This window comes from Falco peregrinus, chromosome 3 (assembly GCF_023634155.1).
Source record: "Falco peregrinus isolate bFalPer1 chromosome 3, bFalPer1.pri, whole genome shotgun sequence".
Taxonomy (NCBI): domain Eukaryota; kingdom Metazoa; phylum Chordata; class Aves; order Falconiformes; family Falconidae; genus Falco; species Falco peregrinus.
Window position 1 is genome coordinate 78,190,057 of NC_073723.1, and position 23,344 is coordinate 78,213,400.

General features: G+C 39.0%; 1 protein-coding gene across 4 annotated transcripts in view; it reads right to left on the minus strand.

The window, feature by feature from the left end:
- Nucleotides 1–289: 289 nt before the first annotated feature.
- The window catches only part of FHOD3 (formin homology 2 domain containing 3), a 417,107-nt gene continuing 394,052 nt past the window's right edge, over nt 290–23,344 (minus strand). For 3 of the 4 annotated variants that reach the window (XM_055800337.1, XM_055800338.1, XM_055800336.1), the window contains 2 exons: nt 21,052–21,213; nt 290–6,327 (listed from right to left, as the gene is read on the minus strand). In XM_055800337.1, coding sequence (XP_055656312.1) covers nt 6,245–6,327; nt 21,052–21,213 — 245 coding nt within the window. In that variant the 3' untranslated portion in view covers nt 290–6,244. The remainder of the gene's footprint in view (nt 6,328–21,051; nt 21,214–23,344) is intronic. The other variant, XM_055800339.1, reaches the window with a different exon arrangement.

The following is a 23,344-nucleotide window of genomic DNA, read 5'->3' on the forward strand; positions in this document are numbered from 1 at the left end:
TAGGGCTGGATTACTGAAATCCTTGAGAACCAGAGACACATTTTCATTTTCTTCACTCAAGATTAGGAATTAGGCTCAACTTGTGAAACTAGGGGTAAAAGATCAGTTTTTTATGATGAGACCACCCAGATGGCTTAATGGCAGCTGTTTTGTTGTCCACATGGTGGCTTTGCAGATACTTAGAGGATATGAAAAAAATAACCCATTACCCCTTCCCACCCATTTCCCACCGAAGCTCCCGTGATTGGCTTCATCAACAAAACCAGAACCAGCCCAGTCAGTGCTTTATAAAGCTTTATTGCAAGATGTGTTTACATAATGCTGTAGAGGTGAGCCATTTAACTACTTATATTAAGAAATTTTGGACACAGGTTTGTGGTCAGTTTTCCATATTGACCCTGCATGGCACAGGATAAAAAAAAAAAAAAAAAAAAAAAAAAAAAAAAAGTGTGATTGCATCTTTCCAGACAGTAAAGTGGGGAGAGTGGGGGGAGAAGAGACAGATGAGGGGTGTGTTAAAAAGAAAATCCCCTGGTTTAGAATAAATGTGAAAAAGCTTCTGAAGGATCAACACAAATGGTAGGTGAGCTTTGTGTGTAGTAAAATCTTAAAGAGTAATTCAAGTTCTTTATGAAATAAAACCGAGAAACAAAAATGCGCTTTTATGGGCAATTAAATTTAACATAAAACAAATTAACCTAGAATGAGAAAACAAACAAAAACAAAAACTCAACCAAAAGGACCTGTAGATAATATCTCTGCCCATGCATGGCTTGTTTTTTAAATTACAATTCACAGAATAACACTGCTGGAAAGCCTATTTTACACTATGCTACACAAAACATGAAAAAACATGAGTAGTGACATTTACACAATTTTACAGTATTTTTCCTTTGCCTAAGAAACACATCCTTTTCTACTTTACATTTTTTTACAATTCCCAGCTCACAAAAAAGGACACTATACGCGTAGACAGTCTTTAAAAAGGAGAAATGTACCCAATGCTACAAATAAACCTTTTCTTTCACAGAAGCCTCTGTATTAGATAGTGATTAAACAAAATATATCTCTATGCCACTCGATGTGAAATGGACTAATTAAAAATATTTTTTTTCGTTTTTTTCTTTTTTTTTTTTTTTGCGTAAACATAAAACTATAGAACATCTCTGAAACTTCTTGCATTAATTGCTATGTAACTATTACACTGCTTGCCAAAAACTTCTTGGGATCGTATCTGAAATGCCAATTGAGCCAATTGCTGCCCTATTAAAAAAAAAAAAAGGAAGGTAAGCCTTACAGGTTGTTTGAGTGTTTGCAAATCATCTTCAAGAATTGCCTATAACCACATATTTTCTCTTATGAAAATGCTTCAGTTTATTTTCTTTCAGAGCCTGTAAGTACCTGGCAGTTTTTCCTTTGGAGAAACATCAACAGTTGTAGTCCTTACAGTTTAGGCAAGTATTTCCTGCGTCCCGATGCTGGAAATGCAGGGCCATCATCCAGCACACAGGGTCAGGCTCTGCCTGCACACTCACGCACAACCCACCTCGAAATTGATGAGAGGAGTGGTACATGTGCAGTGAGCATACAGGAGTGGGAAAGAGAGAGGAATATGCTCGTGCTTCTGTCTGATACCATGTCCCTGCACATCCTTTAGGTCGAGGCAGGCAGCGTGTACGCCTGCCTACGAGATGTAGCGGGAGGAGAAAGGGTGTGAAACTGGTAGGCCATTGCCTTGTCCCCATTCATCTCAGTGAAATCAAAGCATTGTAAAAACAAAAACCACACAGTGTACACACACCTGAATCCAGACTACTACCACCAGCCAAATGTTTCTAAAGCGTTTTAGGCAGACGCTCGCTGTTGTTATTACACTACCAGGGACACCGGCGTAGAGCGGTGCCCGATACGAGGAAATATTTACTGCACCTACAGTGGCATTGTGCTCCTCGGGTTTGCAGGAGATGCTGCAGCCCTCACTTGTGACTTGTCAGTAGCTTTTAGCGTTTGCCAGGGTATGTCTAGAGCATAGCACACTGGGGATTTAAGGTGCTCGCCTGCCACGTTATCTAGTACCTTGAGGGGGAACGGAGCACCCTGCAGGAGGCCCTTGCTGTTCAGTCACACCAAGACTCTGACAACCAATTTCTGTTAAATCAGGGCATGAACTCTTACCTATATATATGTATATATATATATATGACTTTCTATGAAGGTAAAAGCCAGTCTTGTCTACCTACAAATCTGATGCCTTATTTTGCTGACAGAGTCGATCACTGCAGAGATTTATGATAAAAGAGGGTCAAAAGAGAAAAAGCAATGTATTTTGAACACTGCTTTTATGCTGTTTCCAGTATTTATTGGAGCAAGAAAGACCCTCATTAAACCAGCATTTTTTTTGTTGATTTTGGATTATGGACAGGGATCTATGTCTAAACAGAAGGGTCACACATAGCAGCCAAGGGGCTATAAAACATCTGGAATCCATGAGTCTGGTGCCTGGCCTTACTGAAAGGTGAAGAGTGATGAATTTAATTTTTGTGAGGGATCTTTCATTCTCGATTGTGGCACACAGCATTCCCTGGGGGTGTTTCTTCACCGCAGCCATATAACTGCTACTAAAAGTTATCCCTCAGCTGGGAGCAAGGGAATACAAAGTATTGCTATGCAGTCTGTTTCTAAACACCAAGAGAGATGAAAGGAAATTAGGATAGTTTCCCTTTGGTGGCCATTTCATATGCTAAAGTTTACCTCAGCATCCAAATTGGGAAGGCATTATGTTGGTAGACGGACAGACAAGTTATTGGCAGCAGATGGGTGCTGGAATGAACACCAGCAGCAACTCTGAGAGCTCGGTGGAGATACAGAACTCTGAGTGCTACATTTGCAGCTGACTGGTACTATGAGAAAGAGAGGTAGTTATTATGGCTGCAAGTGTTTAAAAACAGCCTTCACGGAGCTCTAAGTGAGAAATGGGAACATGTGTTACTACATTGTGTTTCCAAGACCTTTATACTTGTCACAAAACCGATCCACATCTCACACACATTTTAAAACAATTGCTACTTCCTTACAGTGGGCTCTTTCGATGATGGAGGGGCAGGCAGCAACTCAAAACCTGAAGGTTACAACCTGATTAGACAGACAGACAGAGGCATGCAAATATAACCGATTCCTCCAATTCATCTGGGATCCAGCAGTCAGATGAAGGGGAACAAATGTTATTTCCACAGTCAGGACACGCCAGCAGACTCTGGAGGAAATACTGCCACCATACAGATTAGCACATTGGGCCACTGTGCCACTTTTACTAGGAACCAAAATGGAAATCTTTTCTGTAGTTCTTGCATTGTTACTGTGTTTCATGACCTTGTTGCAATAAACATTTTAGACAGTGGAATGAAGCTGACTGTACACTACTGCATAAACAAGACCAAGTTATCCTTCAGAAAAAAATGGTATCGGTTTTACACATACAGAGCAGGAACAGAAAAAGAAACACAATGGAAAAATAGACAAGGAAGAATATGCTTCACATTAAGACAGTTGCATCCAGAGAATCTGAAAGAAACCAGCTTTTTTTCCTGAACTTATTCTAACCCCACTCCCCATATCTAATTTTCTCCTCCATAAGGGGCATATGAAGTTTTGCACTTTTTTTGCACAATTCTTGAAAAATACATATACCCAACTATGAGTATTTAATCAGCTATTGTGTTTCAGACACAGATGCTGAGCTATGTCTAAATGAAAGACAAATTAGTTTCCTGTTAGCAAGTGGTCACCAACAGCCACCTACTTTGCACATTCAGCACATTTTAATTATTCTGTTTTAAAAAATTGATTGATTTTCTCCCTCCAATCAAATACAGGACCTCTGTTGGCATAAATGCATTTTGTTGCATTTTTGCTTCTTTTCTCACTTAGCAAGTATCACAGTTCAACATAACCATTACATTCAGGGTATCTTCCTCTTGTTTCAGACTTCAAAGACCTCCACAAACCCCCATTACCTTCATTCCTTTGTTCTAAGCATCCTTAAGAGAGATTTTAAAAGCCCATAATGGTGAGCAGCATATAAAGTTCCACTTTAAAATCCAGATGCTTGTAGGTCTTGCTTGATGACAGTGAAATTAATTATATGCCACTTCTTTCTGTTCCCTAACCAGCTTCCTTCTTTCCATAGCTTTCAAATACACGATTCATTTTATTAATTATACAACTACTGCCTTCTCCCTACTTGTAAAATTGACTTTTTAACAAGGTGAGGGGAAAACCACATCAGACTCAATGCTGTGCTTGAGAATCCTTGCTCATTAGCACCTTTCTACCCCATGGACCCTGAAACATGAAGATCCAAGGCATTGCCAGATAAAGAATTAAATGTTATGATCAAGAGGGTGGACAGTATAGATAGGACATTCAATTGCAAAACTCATTGCAGTGTTGTCAACTATCTGCGTTTTTCATCACTCGGATGCTGTGCTCAATGTGTTGTGATGGATGACCAAAGTTTCAAAGGTTTACTGTGTTTGGTTCAAGTATCCTGAACGATCTTCAGTAATTATCCCATCCTTAATGAGAGCAGAGTAGAATAACTTGCAGTACCTGACCTAGCTTAGGTGCCAGAAGCAACAAAGCTACGGCATTAGGAGCCCAGCATAGACTATTACTTTACCCTACTTTTCAAGTGTGTTTTGCAACTAAAATCAAACCCTGTTACCATGACTAAACTGCTGCAGTTCCCCACTTAACTAGCTTGAAGGAAGCCTCAGCTGTTACTGATGTGCAGATACACCCTTAATCTTAGAGGCTAAGGCAACAGAAAGAGATAGTCTTGTGCATCCTTGAGTATCAATTGGCCATATACAGACTTTGGCTTAAAAAGTTCCCTTTTGCATTACCGTTGTTTGCAGTTCTCTTCACAGTGCCTCAGCACTGGCTAGGGTGACTGTGTTGAGTTCATCTTCACTGCTGTGTATGTCTGCAAAGGCAGACAAGACGACTAAAGGTTCTTCAAACACACATGCTGAGGGCAGTTATAAAAGTCAGTTATAAAACAGTGAGATAAGGACAAACATATTGGAGTGTTCACCATGGTACCCTCTCCACTTTCATCAAGGATAATCACAAAAAGAGTAAAGAACAGCAAAAATGCAGCAGCCTTTTAGCAGGGCTGTTTCATATTCAGATCCACTAATTTGAAATAAAATCATCACCACATTATCTTGCAGCAGACAAACGCAGCATGAAGGGCACAGGCAAGTGAACAAAACTTCTTGATCTTAGCATCTGAATGCATTTATCTAGTACATAAAGTTGTTGGCATAGATCTCTTTGAAACTGTACAAAAGCACAGTACAGCCATAGCTCAACGAGAGGGAGGTGTTCTGTGTCCTCTCCTCTGTGTGCATGCTGCTATGTACAGTATGAGTGTGATTAATACATATTAATTCAGAATCCTAAACTTTCCACTTGTATTGCAGGCCATCTCCTGCCCCACAGGGTGAATCCCATTGAATAACATTGAGTTCCTACAAAAAGACATTATTTTCCTCCTGTCCAGGTGGAACAGTAAGGCCCCAGCACGAAAATCATGGTCCAGCTGGCTTCAGCAAGAGCATGATTTCACACCATGACTGTATGTGTATAGATACGCGCACACATGTCCACACATTCATTCTGTACATTTACAAAGGTACACATACATTTTTACATTCTTTGGTGGCAAAATAATAACAAAAAACCCCCAACAAACCACAGGGTTGCACAGACTGTGCATCTTTGCTTAATGAATCTACTTCAGGAAAATTGGTGTTGCTGTAACAGGGGTTATTTTGCCTCTTTAAGGACTGTTCCTCGCATTGACAAAATGCCATACATTTACAATGACTAAAACAGGGCACAAGGAAAGCCAACGTAAACACAGCTCACATAATGACAGCTAACTCAGAGAGAGCCCCCTCCTACCCACATCAACACACCACGAGAAGAAGAAGCCGTATGCTTTCAACTACAAGCACCCAAATACTTCCTCAGTTACTGTCCGGATGTTGTGCTGAGCTGCAGAACACCCTTCTTCTGCCCTGGCTGGGGGGGGTTGCTTTTTGTTGCTTATTAAAATCGCACTATCGGAGGACAGGATGTTGGGAGCAGCAGAGGAGGCTGGCAAGTGAATGCCTCACCAAAGGGTTGTCAGCCTATGTGCTTCAGATGAATGGCTCTTGTCGCCACCTCTGGGACATCAAACCTGCATCTCAGAGGTGCTGATGAGGCCCAGTGCTTTGGCTTCTTCTGGTGTTAGTCCACTCTTTAGTGTCCTTCTCACTGGATAGTTGTAAAGTTCCAAAAGCAGGCAACAACAGCAACAGCAACAACAAAAATCCAAAGAAAATGCAAACAATTAGAAGTGATAATTACATGAAGACTTTCAGCTGAAAAAAAACCTGTTAACATGCAAGCTGAGTCAAATCAAAAGTTGCTGTGTGCTCAGGGCCCCAAGATCAGAAACACTGAATAATGCCCTGTGCCAAATCCATGGGAGCATCAAATACCCAGCAACTCAAATCAGGCAAAAAGACATTTTGTCATTTGACATGTAGTCAACAAAAACTTTTAAGGAATTTTAGGATTTTTTTTATCTGAAATTGTATCAAGTGATTTTCAGTCTACAGAAAGGATCATCTGCCTTATTATTTTATAGTTTCATAAAGATTTTTTAAAGAGGTTTTGGATCTCTATAGGGCTCAATTGAATTTACACTATAAAATCCTACATGAGCCTTTACAAGTGTAAAAAAACCCAACCCACCCAGAAGTTAAAAGGTTAAAAATGTGGCTACTTTACAGTCAATTCAAATAATTAAAACTACTGTCTTCATACACACTTCCCTTTCTCCTGTAATGCTCCCCCACCCTAGACCCATTTGGGTCATCTTTGCCATTAATAGTCTGGAGCATTTTAGTTGAATCTAAATGATAAATCTAGGACTAAATCTCATTTCTTAAATTTTCTATGAAGTGTTCTGACTTCATAGCCCTGACATAAAACTTTTAAATTTTCTGATAGCCTTTTTTATTCAGAAACAAGTGACTATGTGACTGCATACACTGAGCATTAGCGTCCTCCTAGTTTTACTGGTGCCATGATTTTCAGGTGGATGGGCTTAATGGACATAAATGGGGTGTTCACTCCACGCTTTGATGTTCCTCAGGTACAAAACGCACATTCAGAAGTTTAAGCTGCATGCAAAGCATAAACAACAAATCTATGTTGAAAAAAATATATCCAGAGCCCCAAAATAATCAAATCTAGAGGAAACTAGTAGAGAAACCAACTGCAAACAGTGGTTAAGGACTTCTTGCATTGCTATCATCTAGCAAAATTAAGACCACAAACTTATTGAGATACTCAGTCCATGTAGCTGAAACTGGGTGGTCACACTCAAGGGTCTAGCAGGAGTGAGAGGAGGGAATGGTCAGTGTCAGAGGATAAGAGAAGGAAAATATGGCACGGTTGAACATTTGATACCATGCAGGTAGAACAAACGTGATCTATGTTTGATAGTCAAACCGCTTTCATCAGTTACTAAGGTTAATCAAATAAGCTGAGTGTGCCACATGTGTAACTGTTCCTCCTTATCAAACACTTACTTGAAAGTTTTTCTTCAAAGCTCACTCCTTTTTCCTTCAGCATTTGCACACTTATTAATCACCGCTAGGAGTCTGCATGGCAGCCTTTTATAATACCCACTTTTTCCTACAAAACTGATCAGCAACACCTTCCAAGTTTAACAAAGCTTAGCTTAAAGCAGTACAAGGTGAAATGCAACTGATAAAGGTGAGATTAAGAAACACAAAAAGTACTACCAGAACAGCAACATATTTAAATAAATGCTCCGGTGTCCGTGGTGTGGAATACCCAACATGGACTGTTTAGTCAGTCCTCAACACTGGCACACTTTTATACTGCTCAGATTTGATACCCAAATGTCCACGGTGGCAAATGTTAATTTCTAGACATGAGCTAGGAAATGTCTTTGGGTCTTAAAGTATCAGTGAATCACTCAGTGCTTATTTCTATATCAAAATGAACAATATCAGGAGTGAAAGAACAAATCCAAGAAAGCTGCAATTGAAATATTTCTGTCTTACTAAAAGCAAAGACTTCCCCATGCAGCTCACCCACTTAGCTGCCTGCACTTTCTCTCCCCTGAACATTTTTTTTTTTTTTTTCTGTACCCTCTACCACATGCAGACAAACACAGACCATAGCTAGCTTGGCCACCAGGTAGCAGAGTCATGTTAAATAAATACGTGTACAGGAGACTGAACTTTCACTGGATGACTCTCTAGATGACATTACACCTTCTCACTGCAGGCAAATGTGAACTGGAAAACCAAATGCAGAACAAATCTCCACATTTCAGACACTTTTGCAGAAGTTTCAAATCGAACATATTCATGGCTGCTCTCACACACATCCCCAGCTCTCTGGGACCACAATCCCTCATATTTGCAAACGCAGAACAATCACCACTGTAAAACAAAGTTATTTTTCTTGTCAGATGGTAAGACAGGCAGAGTGAGGGAAAGCAATCGCTAATCCTGTTTGCAAACATTTAACAGGAACTGGGGTGCTCTGCTAACACTGATCATGTACTGGAATAAGCAAAATTTTGGTCTTATTTATGACAATGTAATTCTGGAATGGCCTTCTTTAGGTCAGTGCAATTATTACTGCACAAATATCTGGGCTGAGACTTTGTCTAGCAACTGAAAGGGAAATGTGTGCCTCTAACTCCCACCAAGCAGTATACAGTTGTCTAAATTCCTCCATCATCCTGAGTGACAGGATTACTAGTTTACTAGGAAAAGCCAAATGGATTTATGAGAACATACAGGCCTATTTGAAGAAAATTAGAGGAGTTTATATTCAGAAGTCACAGTCAGGAGTTAAAATATCATGGTAGAAACCATCTTCATGGCCAAATGAGGAAGAAAACTAAGAAGTCTTCTTTACATAAGCAAGGTTTCTCTTTGAATCTCCAGATGCGTACCCATCAAACATATGAAAATCTTAGTCTGAGGATCTCGTCTATTAACCCTTGGATGACTGAAAAAAAGAAATACTGTATGCAGCATGTGACAAGTGCCCTGTTCTGGGTTTTCTGCATGACTCGCACAACAGAGTCAAACCTCAGGTATGGACTTTTTGTGCCACTGAAAAACAAGTAGGAATGACGATGCTCAATGAATTGCATGGACGTACACAGCTGTAATTAAACAAAACAATCCCCCTGCATCCCTCAGCTGATTGTTCTAACTTATCTCTGCTGTCTTGTAATACAGAGAAAGATAGCTTCAATTTAAGATATGCCAGTAACCTAAGCTTTCAAGGCCAGCAGTTAGAAGAAAAGACCTCCAAGCAATGTAGGTCTTTGGCGGTCATAACAGATTGTCAAGAAAATAGTTATTAAAAAGCAAAGATGTGAAGAATCTTTTCACTGATGGACGCTGACTTGTATAAACTAAGCATGTAGGGCCAAATACTGCAAAATGCTGTGACTACTGGCAAGATTAAAGCTGTCCACCATCAACAGGCAACCAGGATAACAGCTGACAGCATCATGGTCGAGACTCAGATAAGTGAATTCTTGTCCCTGCAATGCAACAGGCCAGTCTGACACCGATGAGTCCACCTGTAGTTTGATGGAATTTGTATTTAGGGAGACGAAAGTGGCCTGATAAAGGGGCCTTTCATGTAAAAATTACATGTAATAAGTGAAAATTACTTACAGTAAATTCCCTCATTTGAAGATACAGTGGATGGATGCATATGAGTCACACAGGAACAAATTCCAGCCTCACTATTCTCTGCACTGGCTTGTGAACTATGGAGGTTTGTGAGTGATGAAGCCAGGAGAAAGCTGAGTTATTGACAGGAGCAGGGACCGCTCTGGGAGGTGGGTGAACCTTATCTTAACATGCTGTTAAACAGATATCCTCAGACATTTGTCTATGTCCTCACAAAGCACTTGGTAGGGTTCCTCTACCTTAGGAAAGCTCATGAACACATTCAGTCATCAAAACTGAATACAGAGAGGTATTTCCCTTCCATGTTTTACAGGCATTGCAAAATTACATTTCTCAAACTAGATTTTCACTCTCCCCTCTTTACTGAACTCTGTCGTGTCTCTAACTGTACTAGACGTATCTTGGCTTGTAAAAGTCTTGGCCTGCTTCAGATCACATTAAACTGAGTTATGGAATGTATTTTGGAGGCAGTGACAATAAAAATAAGACTTTCAAGTGACCTTCTAGGTTCTTGAAGCAATTTTTAAAACATTTGCTAAAGAAACATAACATAGAGAGAAAATAACTTTACTCTGGTCACAAGCAAGGCCTGCTGAGATCCCATAACCAAGAAACTAAATGTTGTTTTTCTGGGGTCAGAGGGTGTGATATTTTTTGCTAATCAGGAAATCTAGAATTTTATTTGATATCCTGGCAGAATGCAGTGTGCTTATGATGAACTTGATGAATTTGACTCTGCCTATTGGGTCAAAATCTACACAGATACATAGCCCTCACAATACATTGGGAGTGTTTTAAAAAAAGAGTAATTCCCTACCTGTGGCTTTGACAGAGAATATAATTATCTAGAGTTTGATTTTCTTTTTAAAAAGCAGATAATGTTCCTAATTTCCCTTTCCTTATTTTTTTTTATTTTATTTTTTTTAATAAAGATTCCACGAACAGTAAAGATCAGTCTGGCTGGCGCTGTTTATTCTTGCATTTGCAATGTTTTTTGACATGTGTGTCTCCACTTGTATGGATGAGTCACTTGAAATGCAGAAGAGATATGACCACTCTGCTGCTCAAGAAGTCACAGTATTAGTGTCATTCCTATTACAAAGGTGTGGCAGACACAGCTTTCTTTTGGTACCAGCTGCAAAGGTAATGCAGCTGCTAGCTGATGACTTAGAATGAAGAAAATTCCAGGTGGCTAAGACTTACACAGCAAGGACAGCAGGAAGGGCAGATTATGAGAGGCCGTACAGGCTAGTTCCATCATTTCATTTAATTTCATATATCTTAGTTTTATTTTCTGTTACCTACCCACACCCAGCTTGCACAGTCTATTTTCTCATATATTTACAGTTAACATATTCTCTTGGACTTCAATGAATCCAGCTATGGCAATTTTCAACTCAAAAGTTCAATCCAGTCTTGCTCATATTCTCTTATTTTAATCCTTTTCTGCATTTGTGTTTTTATGTCACTATTGCTCTAAGTTGTACTTATGTTTAATTATGCATATATCATTGCTTAATGCAAATAGGCCTAAATGCTTAATAAAAGTACTAAAACATTACATGTAGATATTTTCTTACAGGGATTTGTAGGTGAATTTTTGGACTTTAGCGTGCATTTCTCTGAGGAAGCACAGCCAGCTGAAATGTGGTCTTTGTCTGGGTCAGCTACATAGAAAGCTCCAATAAACGATGTATAATTACTTATTACTGCCCTGCAGCTTTGCTTTGAGTCCTGTCCACACTTCATAGATGGCACAAGTCTCTGTAACACGAAACTCTGTAGTTCACAACCATCTTCAGGTGTAACTTATGGTGGCTGTGACAGAAAGAGTCGTCTAGCAGTGGAAGACGACAAAGTAGCATTTGGTAAGGGAAGTTTAACTTGTGTTTCATCTCCAGGTGGTTTATATCCCAGGTGTTATAGAGAACAAAAAAATAACATTGCTTTAGAGAATCTGGGCTGCGTGAAGAACATATGAGTTTTAAAGTAATATTTAATGTGTAGCTGAAACTGTTAAATTTTCCAACTTTATGTATTTCACAGATTGTCATTTACATAGTTCCAACAGTAAAGCAAAAAAGATTTAACTCCTTCTTTGAAAGCCTTCTATGAAAAAGAAAACCCTATTTTTCAGGACTTCTGTGAATTCCACTATAAAACGTTACTACTAAAAGTAATCCTGCTGCCATCTCTTTCATAATTTCTCCCACTTAACTTTATCAGTCAGAAGTGATTCCACTATTAACAGGTAAGGCATCAAGAGTGTAGAGCTTGCCAACAACTGAGTCTGCATGTAAGCACTATATGCTATTTTCAAGACCAGACTATACATTAACAATGCACAGGACAAAAAAAGGCAGATAGGATACAGAAAGTAAGCCGCCTAACACAAGTGTTTTGAGCATGCATCCTTTACATTCCATTTGAAATTTTAAAATGACCCTCCAAGGGGGTAGCTCAGGTTTATGAACATAGAGCTGTCTGTTGGAGAGTGACCCAGCAGAGGAGTGGGTCCATGTTTGAACACTCGGGCTCTGTGGACAGCAACTTAATTATCTCCACTGGGAATCTGTGCTGGGAAATAAAACAGTAAAAGGCATCATCTCTATGAGTCATCAGATTAAAAATAATTATGATCAAAATAATATTGTAATTATGCTAATCAGGTAGTGTTATACTGCCTACAGGAGGCCATATATATATATATATAAAACATAGTAATGGGGCAAGATAAATTCCGAATAGCTCTGTGTGAAACATTTTTGTCCATCTTCTAAGACAGACTTCCCTCCAAACAGGTTTGACACTCGCATCTAAGTGTAGTCAAATTCCTGCCTTTACAGATCCTTGTGCTAAACTCCTTCATGGCAGCAGAGGGCTCTCCTTGGCAGCTGTGATATCGCGATGCTCTTCTGGAATGCCACATAAGAGATCGCTTTTGTTGCTGTATTTCTTTTGTAAAGCAACTTGAAAAGCAGACCTGTACTTCCCTGTCTTTTCTCACTCTCAAATGAAGCGCTTTCCATAACAACTCTGTGACTTGTCAGCCAGCAACTCACTGCTGCTGATTTCTTGCTCAGATGCTGAAAATAATCATCATCTTTCAGGAAGGAAGGATGATGTAAATAAGGAGTAAATTACTGACCACTGATAAACTTGAAAACCACTTCAATATGAGAATAAACCAAACATAATACATATCCTATCAACTTAGGGCTAACTGTGTGCAACTTAACCATACATATTTTTTTAATACTTACAACTTATATATCCCACTTTTGGGAATGAATCCTGTGCCAAGGATTCAAAACCCTTGAAATATACCTTTAAAATATGCCAACTAAAATGACAACAGAGGTTAATGTCGATGAATTCACCGATGCAGTGAATGGAAAACTGGCAAAAGTGAAAACAACTACTTGTATCTCTTGCAAGATGCAAACAAGATGCAAACAAATGAGGTAAAATGAGTTTTTTTCTACAGAACTTCAGTTGAAAAAGTACCAAAAGTGTATACCGTAACAGAAGTATTTATCTAGAAAATGTCAATACCAATATTCTGTGACTTGGGAACATGACCAGCTTTATCTCTTATGCACACTGACATCACTTGCTCTTTATCAGCTGCTCATGTCCTGTCAGTTTCTCCCACATTACCTCCTGCTTGTTCTTTCCTGCAATAAAGAAAACACCATTTGGCCAAGAAGAGATGGCCAGAGAAATTCCAGCACTTGTAAATCCTTGTCTGGAAGCCCATGGCAAGCTGCAGAGCACTCCCTCTTTTTGGTTCTCCCAGCGCTGGAGACACAGCAGAAGAAAATGCCAGTGGTCTGCCTACACTGTAGGATCCTGATGGAACACAGGCCTCACCTGCTACCAGGATGCACTCTGCTAAGAGCAAACCCTGAGCAGTGGCTACCTCTTCCTCCACAGAGCAGCGTGTCTGGTGGGCATTTAATCCCATGAGGTGACAGCCACTTTAAAATGACTAAGGGCAACCCATAACAGCAGCAGTTTATTTCCCTGTACCTACACAATGTCCTCTGTGCTTGGGTAATGTAACATACATGTGCATGTGAATGTCTGTGTAGTGGTCAACATCTCTGTCTTCCACCTGTGTACTGAAATAAACAGGGAGAAAAGATACCTATTCTTTGTAAACATGCCATATTTAATTCTGACTTCTCAGATCAATGCAATGACTTTTCACCTTTTTCTCAGTTGCTGTATTAAAACAATGCTGCTCAATTTTGAGCAAATACTAGATTCCACAGTATCTCTAAATACCAGTACTGGAATCCAATGCAAAGTTAAGGAATATACTTAATGGTGCAGGCTGGGTTAATTTTATATCTGACTTTCCTTATATAAAAAATAAAACTGTTTCAAGCACAAAGTTTAAGGATATCAATCCCAAAACAAATAACTTGTATCAGAATGAAACTCATTATAGAAGTGACTCATAGATTTCTCTAAAACAGCGACTGAAAAATGAAGTTAAGCATCTTTTACTAGCAATTTTTTTTTTTTTAGTAATTTTTAGACCAAACTTTCAAAAAATCTTTTGTTTTGACAGCTAGATGATGTAGAACTATACAGAATGATGGCAATTTCACTTTCACAGTGCTAGGACCAGGCAAACGCTCTAGAACAAACTTCAGACATGAAAGGTACACTTTGAAACTCATGGAGACTGCCAACAAAACACATACACAGGTACTATATATTTGAACAGTTAAAAAGCAGGATGTCTATCCCTGTCTGTCAAGATCAGTTACCTTTAAAGAAAGCTATAAATACAAATGTAATACACATTGTAAAGCAGAAACTGAACAATCATAAATAAATGCATACCTATTTAGAAATGGTATTAATATCAACAATCACAATTATATATGTCACCAATTACAACTGAAAAAAACTGAAAAAATGGAACCAGCTATTCATCCTTACATTTCAAATAAATACACTGATTTACAACTATTAAAACTCATGGTGAGACCTATAGGTTACTCAACTAATCCTGCCTCTCCTGTTTATTCTCCTACAGCTGTTGATGCTGGCCTCTGGCACAGATGAGATATGGGACTATGCGGGCCTCACCCTGATCAGGTATATAAATTTATACAGTTTACTGTGGTCAGTTGTATTTATAAACCATTCATTAAGTACTGTTAATTTTTATTTTATTTTTTATTTATTTTTTAATATTTTTAATAATAGATTTAATATTAATTTAATATTTCAAATATTTTATTATTTTTTATTTATTGTAGATCACGGAGTTTAGTTCTGTCATTTTTGCAAAGATCTTGCCATCCTAAGGATGAAAGATTGTATTACGTAAAAGGCATCCAAAAGACATTAGCTATCTCGGCATCTAATGGAGATAACCTTCCAGCTGCCAGAGTTTTAAGTGCTTTATCTCAAGTTCTGTTTTCATTCAATCATAAGATTTTTATTAACTGGGTATTGACCTTCTGAAGGCTCTGTACTTTGTGTGAGGACAAACACACTTTGATACTGAATACCATCAGTGATACATTCACTTTTTCAAAATGCAAAGAATTGTTGCTAAATGTGCACCACTAACTAGTTGACCATGCCCCCTCCTCTAACTCCTGATAGGACCCAGTTACTCAAATCCCAAATAATTAGTTGCAAATTCTAAGTGAAGTTGCTTGCCTTTAAAGCATTTTATATAGACTTCTTCTTGTAAGGTTTTTATTTTTTTAAAAGCATAATTTCCATTAACTCCTGCTTTTAGTCAGGCTATAAATACCAGAAGAACAGTCTCCCTCCTGGTATTTTGGCACTTCGGTATCTTTTCATAGCCAGAAAAAGTAAGTGGAGAAACATGAAAATGAAAAATAATGAAAAAACAAAGAAAAGAAGAAGAAAAAGTTAACTGAAGCACCCTGTGAATGCCAAACAACAACTACACACCTTTGGATTCAGTCTCCCATCTAGTATTTTGTTTGCTTACAAACATGTTTATTCCAAAGCAGCATTGCATGCCTTCCTAAAACTTGTCTAAAGTTTGTCTCCACGCCTGGACCTTTGGGAGAGCTCTTTCCCATGTTTTGGTACCTGATGGCAGTGTGCCAACTCCTATTTCACTTTTTCTGAAGGTGGAATTTAGCATGAAATACCTGACCTAGGATGTTCTGTAGTTAAATTTAATCCATTGGCCCTGAGTTTATTTGTCTAAAATTCAGGTAATCTCCACTCAATTTCTATCTCCTCCACAGTCCACTCACACGAGGCTGACAGATTACTTGGGTGGTGCCTCAGATCCATTTCTGCATAATGACTGTAAGAATTTTTTACTCCCCACAAGTCATTATGCAAATAAATCAATAAATCCTTATTAGATGTTTCCATATCTCAAGGGTCAATCACAGGGTATATTACTTGACTAACATGTGATTCCAAAGCCTACAATAAGGCATTATCATGTCTCTCTCTCTTTTTTAAACATTACAAATAATTTGGATCAAGTTTTCTCATTTGAATACTCAATTAAATTATGATTCAATTATTACCTGCTCCAGACCCATTTCTCTAACTTAAATCTAAAGCTTATTTTAAATTTTAATAAATTATGAGAGAAATAGGACTGCACAGAGAGACACTGAGCTAAAATGATGTGAATGAAAACAAGCCTCTCTGTGGTGTCTCCAGCAGAACCCAAGGCAACCACCACTCTGCTACTCACCATCAAGTATTGGCCACACCTGGGCCCTACATTATGGTTTACTGTTCAGGGTCAGCTAAAGATCCGGACGCAAACAGTGCTGTAGAGTCAAGCCATCATTAAAGAGCTGCTTCCTTGGTGCAATTACCTGGAATTACTTGTTGGCAAGACTGTATCGGGATTCCCACCCTTTGACCACTGCCTTGACTTCAGGGAGCCAGGAGACACATTTTCAAGCATGAAGGTTGCTAACACTAACAATTCATACAGAAGGAGGAAGGTACTTGCAGGTCAATGCTCTAGCCTTAAGGTAATTGGTAATCAGCTGATCTAGTTTTACTACCTGTGGCTTAATCAGCATTCAAACAAATCCTTAGGACTTTCTCTTGGTCCTTTGATTTCAGAGCCCTGCCATGGCCATTCACAGAGGTCAGGAATCAAACCTGTTTGAGCAGCATTTCCAAGTATTGCTCTGTGTATACCAGAATTAGTGCAAATACCTTCCATATGCTTAGTCATGACTATTAAATTGGAGTGTGATTTTTCATGATGCTGACTCATGGGAATCATACAATTCTGTGACAGATCTATCCAGGTCCATGAGGGCAACACAGAGATTGCACCTCCATAAGAGTCTAATCCTGAGAGAATTGATTTTATGTTAGGGGATGGATGTTTTAAATAAACATCCAGGACAAGAAGGAAAACAGCATTATCTTCCTGTTTGTCTATTATCAAGTTTGGGAGGGGGGAGTCTTTAATTAAATGTACTTCAGTAAAATTTTTATCTTATAGATGCTGCTGCTAGTTTCATGTGTCTTCTGTTGCCTCAAAGCTGCAGGGGCTGTAAAACCTATTTTTCTTCTCCTCTGGTTTGAAGCAACTGGCACAGGCTGGTTCGTCATGCTGTCAAAAGCTCATCTAGTAAGAGGATTTTATAAGCAGCCCTATTCTTTATATAATTTCTTCTCTTACCTCACACTTCATGTAATCTTCAGAACAAACTCTGTTTATCTCTGTTACATTATTTTTTAAATTCATCTCGCTGTATTAAATCACCTTCTTTCTTGACTGTTTTTGTTAAATCTCAGTGGCATCTCATAGAGAGAGTACTTATTTCCCTAAATGCACTGGTGCAATGCTCGTAACACTGTTCTGTAAGCCGCTAAAATTAACTTCAACAATTGTATTAATTGAAATTTGGACTATCGAAAAACTTCTTTATCCCCATTTTCCTTTGCACTCATTTTTTGTTATGGCATCATTTGTGAAGGTCATCCTAACCTTATGGGAGAACCAGACAATCCAAATTATATTATTCTTTATTTCCTTGCTTTTGAACAGCTCCCCATAATGTTATAAAAACCTTTCTCACAGAAAGCTGCCCTCAGTCTTCAAGAACAGAAACATCATATTTTTAACCCAATTTGTATTTCATGCCTTTAAAATATGCTGAACTGACATCTCTAGAGGCTGGGGTTTGTTGTTTACACACAGAATAAGGGCATCAGAGAGAAAAAAAACACCAGCAGAAGTTTCCCATGGCAACTTGCCTTGAATCTATCTTTGAATAACCACCTCAAGGGGTGACAGAGCATTTCAGTTTCTGTGGCTCATTCAATCCTGTGGCTTTCTGATGAGGCTTCTAATGAACAAACACAACCGTAATTTTGTTTTCTCACATAATATACCACTCCAGTATGTCTGGTAGGCAGGTCACTGAACACCCACCATGGGGCAATTACTTCCAGTTGGTTACTGTACTTCATAATGTCAAATCTGATCCTAAAAACCTCCACGGTGGAAAAGGCTAGCACAGAATTAAGTTCTTTCTCTGCAGATCATCACACGAACTCAGCTGTTATGCACTTACCATGTACCTTAGCTTTCTGTGATTCTTCCTATCTTCAACCAACACACACAGACGTTTCCATCTGTCTTTTGTTGAATGACTCACTGTCTTATTCCTCCTCCCAATTTATAATTCTGCTCATTACTCTGAGAGTTCAAACTCTTCTGTGTCATTAAGATTTAACTAAGCTCTCTGCATACCAGATACAGTCATGCTGCTGTTACAAAAGGTAAAACGGTTCAAATGAACAGGTCAAATCATCTCATTTTACCATTACAAATATTTCTTGACTTTAACTTAACCTTTTCCATATTCCTGTTTCTGTTTTCCCCTAGTTACAAGTGACTTGAATATCACTTGCTTTTTACCTCACATTTTTCTGTCTTTTTTATGGCAAAAAAATCCCTTGTCCATGAGAATCTTCTACCTGAATCACAGGAAATATTTACAGTGCAATTGCATATATTTCTTTTGGGTTTCTGATTTTGCTAAAAACATGTATCTCAGCTCAGGTTCACTGAAATCTTTGCTGAATGCTAAGTAAGCCTGATAAGATTTTCAGTTCTGCACTGAAAGCAATGAGACATATGCAGCATGATGCACAGTGAAAATAATTCCTTTCAACTGAGTTTTGCTTTGATGTCCACGAATAGATTGAATACCAAGCTTATGGCAAAAGTCAAGGGGTATGTATGGGAGCCTGAAGACTGAAGGTGGTGAACCACCCATCAGATAATAGGGTCTCTTTGCTCTGCAGATAATAAATATCATAGTGTCTGCTGACCTAAATCATTGAAGTATGCTAAAAATCCATTTTCTAATAGGACCTGTGTTATATCTCTACCTGAAAGATCTGCTCATTTAACTCACATCACGCATTCATAAGGGTTGGTCTCTGTTCTTTCCTGGAGGTGCTATATTATCAGTCCGGCTAAGTGTGTTTTAGAGCTAAACTACATCATTCATTCATCATCCAGTATATTGACTATCTATCAGAGTGAAACAGTTCAGTTAAGATAGTCTCCTTTCACACTTCCTTTCAGCACATGTCAGCTGAAAGGGATGCTAAGCTACTGAACTTTATGTTTGTTTTGAAACTGCCTTTTAATCCACTTAAGAGTCTCACCCAGATCTTGAAGAACAAACAAGCAAAAGAGCTGGATTCTATCATGATTAATTACAATGGAAATTAGTCCCATCCTAAACATTTACTGAATGCTTAATCCCTGTTAATGTTTTTACATTACATGAATATAAAAGCCAGCTCCATGGAAAAATATGCAGTATTTTTATTATCATTATCCCGTTTTGTTTTTTTTTTGGTTTTTTTTTTTCTGGCAGCAAGTGCTTTCTTGGGAAAAAGGTACCTGCTAACAAGCAGAAATAAGATTTTTTGGTGTATGTGCATGAAGGTAGTGTTGCTAACAGAGGTAATATTTTAGCATGGGATAAACCATGGAAGTAGTCAAACATACAGGAGGTTTATTTGATATGCACAAGCCAACTAGGGCAGTCAGCACGTGCAGAACACCAGAACTGTGTGGGCTAGTGGGTAGCAGCAGCAGGTGATGCCACAGAGGTAAGGCACAGTGTATGACAAAGACAGACAATCCAGTGTCAGCTCATTTTCTTTGCTTAGTCTGGCTCATCTAACCAGAGTGTCCACTTTTCTTTTGCTCTTGCCACATGCAGAAGTTCCTTTCTTAGCATGTTGAGGAAAGTGAATATGCTTTCAGCACATGCTAGTTTATAGCAATCACTGCTTATACTAAATGTTTTTGATCACTCACTGTATTAGAACAAGTCCACAAAAAAGAAAATCTGTGTGTTTTTTCACTCACTGTTGTTGTCTCCTCTTTGTCCTAACTTCCCAGAAATGCTAAAAAGATGGATGGAAAGGTAGTCAAAAAGCCATATATAGTGAATGACATTAAACACTACAAGCTTATGTTCTTTGGGTACTTATCCTTCTCATAGTAATCACAATAGTTTTTGCACATAAGGAAAAATAAAAACCTAACCAGAAAGATCATCACCACTTAAACACTGTATTTACTAAAGCATGAAATCAAAATACTCAAACTCGGGTACTGTAGCTCAGTCCTGTGGCCACACTACATCGTTGAAAGACCACCTTATAGATGTGCTACCTTTTCTTCCCAGTGGAAGTTAAGCTCCTCTATAACCACCTTGCAGCCAAGCAGCAGCAGACATTTTGTTTTCAGGGCTGTGGAAGGATAGTACACAGCACGAGAAAGAAAGATTTTAAAAGGTGAAATATCTCAAACTACTTTTTGCTTTATGAATAAATTCAGCTACAGAAACAGCTATTAATCTTTATGTCAGTTCACAGTACCTTATAGCATTTTAAGCAGTCTCCATTTGAGGTCCTGATCTGACTTCTCTAGTTATGAATAAGTACTGTCATCAGCTCTAAAGCACCATAAACCATTCTTCTTCTCTTACTGCTAAGGACATTTCAAGTTCTGTAGAAGACAGTCACCCACTGCATACAACATCATTTAAGCAATAGTAAGAGGAGTTCATACCAATTGTAAACATACACTCAAGCTACTACGAACTACCAATACATGTCTGCGTGCTAAAGGCCTGGTTCCTACACCCATACATATAAATATTTGACCATACGCTTGTTTTGAGAAATTTAATAGTTGTATACTCACATGACTTCCTATTTGCTCGTGACCGCTTCCTCTCTCTAGGCACTGCTCGCTGGCTTGGCACTTGGGTGGCAGACTTTACAATGCGATCCATGATCTCATCTGCTGCGTCATCTGTTGCATTAGGTGAATCATCGTTGCCAGCGTTCCATGAACCGATACGGCCTGGAAAAGTCCAGCAAATGAATGGAGGCAAAAGAAGGCAGAAAGTCTCTTGCGTCATTTTGGTTTTGCAGTTGGGTTTTTGGGGAATTTTATCAGGCAGCTCAGTCATCGCTACTTCAAACTGGCCAAAGGAGAAGACTCTGCCTAATGGAGAGTATTCCTAAATAATACCCTAGAGTCTCTGCTGAATCAACAGAGAACTAAGAACTCAAATGCAATTATAATTTTCTATTCCCTTCTGCCTCAGAGTCTTATTCTCAAACATACAACTGGCAAATGTCTGGTAGAGACTGTCTATACGCCAAGGATTGCTAGTGTTCTATGACCATGTTTCCCTCTGCTCCTATTACACAGAGACTAGAAGACATGGCACGTTAGAGATTGATGCAAATTAGCAAGACAGGTCTTTTGTATCAAAATAGAGAAAGAATCAATTTCTGAGCATCTGTATCACAGCCTAGTGCAAAGGCAACATGAAAAGGGCAAAAAGTGTGGTTTGACATGTCTCGTTGTCCCTTTTACAATGAAGAATTCACCTTCTCATCACAAAGCTGTATGTGTCCTGGCACAACCGTGTCTGCTCCGTTATGAGCAGAAAAGCAAGAGCTGTTGGCAAGCTGAAAACCTAAATAAGCAATTTTGGTTAAAACCACAAATAAACAACTGAGCCATGTCTCCGAACCCAAGGTTCTGGCACTCCTTACTCCACAGTCAGACACGTTTTTGGGGTTCCTCCACTACAGACTACTGTTCCGTGTATGTTTTGTTTTTAAATAATTTGAAGGCTAGTACGCAGTGTGAACACTGGCAGCACGACCTGCAAAAGAGTGGGTGTGGCAGAAGTGCAAGCAGCTAAAAATTCACTGGTGAGGCCACTCTATATCATGTCCCTGATGTCAATAAACAACAGCCTTGATTAGCACTTTGCTCTGCTCCTTGTCTCCTGGCTCTCATTAAGAGCAGCTGCATTACGATAGTGCTCTTGATAAGCTTCTGTCTGGCTCACCCATCCTCTGCCTCTACTATTCTGACTTGCTTTATCAGGACACACTGCTCATTAGCATTCAATGGATTACTTTAGCTCTTCACCTTGTGCACTGCAGCCTAAATTATTTAATCTTTATACATGAGCTAGTTGACTTGCTTCTTAAACTGGGGCTGTGAAACGTCTAAATTAGACAGGATCATGGTTCCAAGCCTTAATAAACTACACACACACACAGATTCAGTGGTGGATGCTTTGGATGTGCTATAGGTGCTATCAAAAAAGAATCAAGAAAGTATAAGATAATCCAGATGTGAGGGAAAAGATATACCAGAACAGAAAGCTGAAGACTTGAATTTTGGTGCATTGCCTTTACTCCAGAACCATCTTCCAGGTATTGTGTATGGGAGGAGGTGAGGGGAAGATGAAAGAAAATAAACTGATTAACCCAGTGTCTGTAAAATGCTTTAGCATAAAGTGGTTTAGTTAAGTCCTTAAATGAAGAGGTGTACCAGCAAATCATATCTTTGACAAAAAAACCCAAGGCTATCTCTATCTCATTGCCAAGAATAGTCATGCCATCAGTGTCAGGTGTTGGAATTGTCAGATTGGGTCAGGTTTTCATTTCCTCCCTGTCAGCTTTCAGCAATCACCCATGCTGACACTTGGAAACAGCAGAGTGCCACGGACCTCAGAGACAGAGGTATCTGTCAGGACAGCAAGGAGATGTTGGGCTGTTCACAGCAGCTTTTTATGCTCCTAGTGTCCACTTGAACCACTACCTTTGCAGTTTAGCAGGGAGGTGGTTAAAAGATTCATCGCCTTTTCCCTACCCTTTTTCCTCTCCTCAGTCATTCCTAAAATGCTGCAAGGCTCTTTCACATGAACTGCTACTTTCTAGTTGCTTCTATTGACAATAAAAAGATTCCCCAGTTGCCCTCTTTGTTTCATGATGAGAACAAGAAGAAAAATTGGGGTGTTAGTGGGCAGCCACATTCATGGTCAGGGGGAGAGGTGAGAATTTCTGCAGGCTTGGACTCCTAATGTCTCTAGGCACTACTTTGGCTGTGATGCACATGTTAAAACTTCAGGCAAATTCTTCTGCATCCCTGTGCCCCAAATCACCACTTCCAGCACAGAAACACC